This window comes from Giraffa tippelskirchi, chromosome X, assembly GCF_054371585.1.
Source record: "Giraffa tippelskirchi isolate mGirTip1 chromosome X, T2T-mGirTip1v1.2.pri, whole genome shotgun sequence".
NCBI lineage: Eukaryota > Metazoa > Chordata > Mammalia > Artiodactyla > Giraffidae > Giraffa > Giraffa tippelskirchi.
The window spans coordinates 37,890,832-37,896,898 of NC_137289.1; the positions used below are offsets into that span (position 1 = coordinate 37,890,832).

At 49.2% G+C, this 6,067-nt stretch overlaps 1 protein-coding gene across 5 annotated transcripts in view; it reads left to right on the forward strand.

Moving 5' to 3' along the window:
• Positions 1 to 5,759, forward strand: part of LOC145536435 (histone-lysine N-methyltransferase PRDM7-like) — a 50,143-nt gene extending 44,384 nt beyond the window's left edge. For all 5 annotated transcript variants that reach the window (XM_081565807.1, XM_081565808.1, XM_081565810.1 and 2 more), the window contains 2 exons: positions 4,015 to 4,056; positions 5,220 to 5,759. In XM_081565807.1, the coding sequence (XP_081421933.1) occupies positions 4,015 to 4,056; positions 5,220 to 5,258 (81 nt within the window). In that variant the 3' untranslated portion in view covers positions 5,259 to 5,759. The remainder of the gene's footprint in view (positions 1 to 4,014; positions 4,057 to 5,219) is intronic.
• Positions 5,760 to 6,067: the final 308 nt, after the last annotated feature.

Genomic DNA, 6,067 nt, shown 5'->3' on the forward strand with positions numbered 1-6,067 from the left:
CTCTGGTTTCCTCTGGCTTCTGTGGCCTCAGAGGTGAAGGCCTCGTGCACGTGTGTGTGCGCATGTGCGTGTGCCTTGCTCAGCCTGGGCCATCTGGTCTTTGCTGCTCCCCCAGGGTCATCACAGCATCTGGACTCCAGATTCGACCACAGGGGTCCAGTTTTCAGCCCTGCCCTCAGCAGCTGTGCGACCTGGGGCAAGATGCTCAACCTCTCTGTGTCTCTATTCTCATCTGTGATACACGGTGGAGGCAGCAGCATTTTAGTCTTATGCATAAGCACAGGGAGAATCTGGCAGAGGCTGGCTGAGAATGCAAGCCCCACCTTTGCTGTTCCTTGTGATGTTTTCTTTAACCTTTTATTATTTTTTAATTGAAGAATAATTGCTTTACAGAATTTTGTTTTCTGCATGTCCTTCAGCCCCCACACCTTCCAGCTCTTCAGAGCTAGACGAGGAAGGGGCCGTTTAGGCACTCGGCTGCCCTGATGAGTGGGTGTGAGGTCAGGGGTGCTAAGGGAGGGCGACCTCCCTTCCCACCACTGCCATTCCTGCTGAGCTGGGCAGCCCCAGAGCCCCTCCACAGACAGGCAGTGCCGACAGTAGTCCGCCCTGCCGAGAACAGAGCCTGGAGCCGCGTGTGCAGGAAGTCCCTGTCCAGCCCCCATCCCACCCCCACACGCAGGGTCCTCGAAGCCCACACAGCGGCTTCTCTGTGCACGGGCCTCGTACCTGTGTCCACGTGCTCTGGTCAACGCTGTCGCGACCTTGAAATTCTTAACTATGGAACAGTTCATCCTTACACGTCCCTTTTATGAGTAAAGTCTGATGGACCCTGGGGTGTGCTGTGAGCAGAGCAGATACGCACAGCACGGGTCCCAGGGGTGACCAGGCTGCACGAGGGGACAAGGTGGACACAAAGGCCCCCCGGTGAGTGAAGGTGGTGACGGCATCAGGAAGCCACACTTGCTTAGACCCAGAACTGAGCTCTGACACAGAGTGGAGGCAATGGCGTTCTAAAGAGTCGACCACACCCTCCCCTCTGTGAAGGACCTCTGCCCTGGCCTGATCCTTCCAGGATGTGTTCAGGAGGCTGAAGTTCACCCGGTCACCAGAAGACATCAAGGGGACAGTGGGCTGCGGGACGGGGGGTGGAGGGTGCAAACTCCAGGACTGGGGGCAACAGCCCTCAGTTCCCTCCCTGTGCCAGGCTTCCGAAGCGTCTCTACACGAACCGTGTCAGTAATAACCAGCCACTATTATTTTCTCATTTCTTTCACGCTTTCTTAAAGGATCACGTTTGTCTGTGGCTTGGTTTCCCTACAGGAAGCGAAGCCGTATAGACTCCCCATCTTCTGTGGCTTTAGGCAGGGGCCACGGGAGGGAGAGTTAGGGGTGGTGCAGGCAGAGGGGCTTCAACTGAAATACGGTGGGGACCGAGAAACTTGCAGGGGCTTCTCACCTGCACCTCCCGCCGGAGCTGGGCCTGGAATCCCCTGGAAGCCTGAGCAATTCAAAGCTTCTCCCTCCCCTCTGCTCCCCTCTCTTCCCCTCAAAAAGCTGACTCCTGGGCCAGCCCACAACACCCCCAAATCCCCCATCACCCACAGCCCCTCACAGCCCCTCCCTCACAACAGTGGGACAACCTGCATGGTGGCAGGGATGGTGTGTGACCCCAGAGCTTGGGGTCTCAGCTGATCTTGAGCAAGGGGGCTGGTGCTTTACACAGCCTCCCAGCCCTAGGGAGCTGCCAGCAGCCACAAGCCACGATCTGAAGCGGGGTGGGGGGGGTGGTGGGATGTGAGCTGCCTGAGGTCCCATCCTGTCCCCACGACAGCAGCCAGGCCTCATCTGATACCGTGACTGCTCTGCACGAGCACACAGGACTGTAGCAGTCACGGGGACAGGACAGCCAGCTGCCTCCACCGCAGGCTCCACTCTGACTGCAGCGGTCCCACGGCTGTACCAGCCCCGCCTGCACGCCGCTCTGCTTGTCTGCCAGAGCTCGGGGACCCTGCGTGAGTCGGTGAGGGCAGAGCTCCAGAGGCCAAGCCTGTCTTCAGCCGCCAGACCCACCCTGGTTGCCAGACTCATGAGCCCAACCGGAATCTGAAGCCTTTGGGAGAATGACACCGCAGATGCTGACCTCAGAGCTCAGACTCCTGAAAACTTACTAGACAGGTTGCTTTTAGTCTTTTTTTTTAAGTAGGAGGTTGGCAGGAAGGGGAGAGGAGAATGACTTCCTTGGTGGTGCAGTGGTTAAGAATCCAGCTACCAATGCAGGAGACATGGATTCAATCCCCGATCTGGGAAGATCCCACCTGCCATGGAGCAACTAAGCCCATGCACAACTACTGCAGCCATGAAATTAAAAGACGCTTCCTCCTTAGAAGAAAAGTTATGACCAACCTAGCATATTAAAAAGCAGAGACGTTACTTTGCCAACAAAGGTCCATCAGTCAAGGCCATGGTTTTTCCACTAGTCATGTATGGATGTGAGCGTTGGACTATAAAGAAAGCTGAGCGCCGAAGAATTGATGCTTTTGAACTGTGGTGTTGGAGAAGACTCTTGAGAGTCCCGTGGTCTTCAAGGTGATCGAACCAGTCCATCCAAAAGGAAATCAGTCCTGAATATTTATTGGAAGGACTGATGCTGAAGCTGAAACTCCAGTCCTTTGGCCACCTGATGCGAAGAGCTGACTCATTTGAAAAGACCCTGATGCTGGGAAAGATTGGAGGAGGGAGGAGAAGGGGACGACAGAGGATGACATGGTTGGATGGCATCACTGACTCAATGGACATGAGTTTGAGTAAACTCCGGGAGTTGGTGATGGACAGGGAGGCCTGGTGTGCTGCAGTCCATGGGGTCGCAAAGAGTCGGACACGGTTGAGCGACTGAACTGAACTGATTCTTAAAGATCTTATTCAGAAAATCAAAAGACAAGCCACAATCTGAGAGAGAAGTATTTGCAAAGCTCACATCCGATGAAGGATTTGGACTCAAAATAGACAAAGACCTCTTGAACAACCCCATAAAAAATGAGTAAAGATCTGAACAGACACCCAGCCAAAAAAAAAAAAAAAATACAGATAGTCAAAAACAAAAGCATGCTCAACATCATACACCATTAGGGAATTACAAATTAAAATCATGAGATATCACATCACACATGCTATTAGGACCCCATCATACCAATTACTGGAGGCTGAGGAACAGCAGGAATGCCCCCTCACTGCTGGTGGGACACATGCACAGCCACTTTGTAACACAGTTGGGCAGTTTTCTCTGAAGCTAAACAAACCTCACCTTGGGATCCAACAATTGCTATTTCCAGTATTTAAGAAACTGCTTTGAAAAATCCATGCCCAAATGCAAACAAAGATGAACTTATGCACAGCAGCACTATTCATAGTAGTTAAAAACTTGAGGGCAAGTAGAGTAGGCCACCCCAAAATAAGCCTATCTGGTGTGAGGATTATTTACGTTGGCTTAGAGGAAAAAAAAAAAAAAAAAGAGGACTCTCAGTAAACTAAGTAGCAATTGCCTTTTGTGAAGGACATTTACAACAGAGAAATCTCTGCATTTAAGGCTTGCCCCTGTTTGCACCAGAAATAGAAGGATAATTAACTCAAGTAACTCATCAATGGGAAGGTCCCATCTTAAATCTACCAACAATCATCCTTCTTTACTGTGTCTTGCATGATAACTTTCCATAAGTGGCTTCTCCCATTCCCCAAGGTCTTACTTCTGTCTTCAGCTGAAGAAGGTATTTAAGGTGATGGCTTAGGACATTTCAGGGACTGACTCAGTTTTCTTGGGTAGCTCCCCTGTATACAGTAGGCATTTGTTGTTTTAGTCACTAAGTCATGTTCAACTCTGGGATCCCATGGGCTGTAACCCCCCAGGCTCCTCTGTCTATGGGATCCCTCGGGCAAGAATACTGGAGTGGGCTGCCAACTCCTTCTCCAGGGGATCTTCACAACCCAGGGATCAAACCCGTCTCTCCTGTTTTGCAGGCGGATTCTTTACCACTAAGCCACCAAGGAAGCATAGAGGAGGTATGCTTCTGTTTTTTCTCCTGGTGATTTGTCTTTATTATGTAAGGGCAGAATGAAAATTGTTTTTCCTCCCATACACATGCAATGGAGTATTACTCAGCAGTAGAAAGGAATGAACCACCAACCCTCAAAAGGCATGGTTAATGTCACTTGCATATTACTCAGTGAAAGAACGCAGTCTGAAGAGACAGCGTGCAGCATGACCTCATTTATGAGGGATGGGCTCGGTTTGGTGGGTCCTCCCGTTTCCTGGATCTCAGAGGGAGCAGGCTCCAGGGGGCCGTGGAGCAGGTATGTGGAGTTCTGCTGCAGATAAGAAATCCAAACTGAAATAGAGGTGAATATCTTATGATTTCTCCAAAATAGTTACAGAACAATCAACTGGAAACCACATAAAATGAAATGACTGCAAACACAAACTGTAAAACTTACACCAAATTCACTCAGATTTATTTAAAATGCAAAACAATCAAAATTACGTGTATATATAAGAAAATATACATGACCTTGGCGTTGGTCTGCAGATCATGAGCTCTGAGTTTTAACACAGAAAACGCCAATATACAAAAGAAAAAAATATTGTGGACTTTATAAAATTAAAGATTTCTCCCCTGAAAGACCTTATTCAGAAAGTCTAAAGACAAGCCACAAACTGGGAGAAAAATATTTGCAAACACATATCTAATAAAGGATTTGGACCTAAAATAGACAAAGACCTCTAAAACAGCCCCAGTTTAAAAAAAAAAAAAAGAAAGGGTAAGGATCTAAACAGAAACACCTGGCCAAAGGAGATATGCAGATGCTACATATCATACAAAAATTATACAAAAAGTATCATACTACTAGGGAATAACAATGAAAATCATGAGATAACACACCGCACCTATTAGCACTGCTGTGCTCCGAATATATGACAGTAGCGATTGCTGGAGGGTGAGGAACAACAGAAGCTCTCCTTCAGTGCTGGTGGTGTTGCAGGAAGGGGGACCCCTTCCAGGCCCTGAAACTGGGCTCTTGTCTAACACTCGGAAATGAATTGTCCGAGGAGACACACGTGCTGACAAAGAAAGAGATTTTATTGGGAAGGGCGCCCAGTTGGAGAGCAGTAGGGGAGGGGAACCCAGATTTTATGGTGATGGGATTCGTTTCTGGATTGTCTTTAGCCAGTCATTCTGACTCAGAGTCCTGCCTGGTGGTGCTGAAGGAGGAAAGTAGGCCGAACAGATTCCATCTTGAAAATCAGTCTCCATCTTGAAGCCACTGTGAACTTTGGACTATATGCCTGGGTGCTCACCTGATGGACACTAAATTATGTGCCCACTACCCATGCAACGACATAACAATTGGAAAACCGACCCCCGGATAAAAGGCCTTCAGGATTCGTACCGAGACATCCCGTCACCAAGGGAGTGTACTAATTTACCCCAAAGCAAAACAAATTCTCTGTACAATACGTATTGATATCTGTTACCCTGTTTATCCAACTAAGACTTACTGCATATAAATCATAGCTAGCAGTAGCAGCAGTAGCCTTGATTGTATCTCTCCTTTACACTATCCAGACTAGTTTCAAGGGATCTGGGGATGTGGGTTTGGGCACGTACACTTATGGTATATACGGTTGTCACCAAAACTGGTCGGGGTCCTTGGCTAAGAGGAGACTGTGCCTTGAACCCACCAGGGTAATAAATTGCACTCCACTATTTGCGTTGTCCTTCTGAGTGAGTTTGCTTCCCGGAGAGCGTGGCTACAACAGTGCACACCCTGTTCTGCCAAGATGGATGCCAGCGTGGATTCTGGGAGGTGGTCGGACACGTGGTGTCTCCTTTTGACCTTTCCCGAACTCTTTCGGTTGGTGGTGGCTTATGAGTTCCGTGTTCCTTACCAGGACCTCCAGTCGTAAAACAACTCATGCATATGGTTACCATGGTGCCTGGGCAGGGTGGACGGTTTCAGTCAGGGTGCCTCCCCTAACAGTGGGATGCATGAACAGCCACTTTGTAAGACAGCC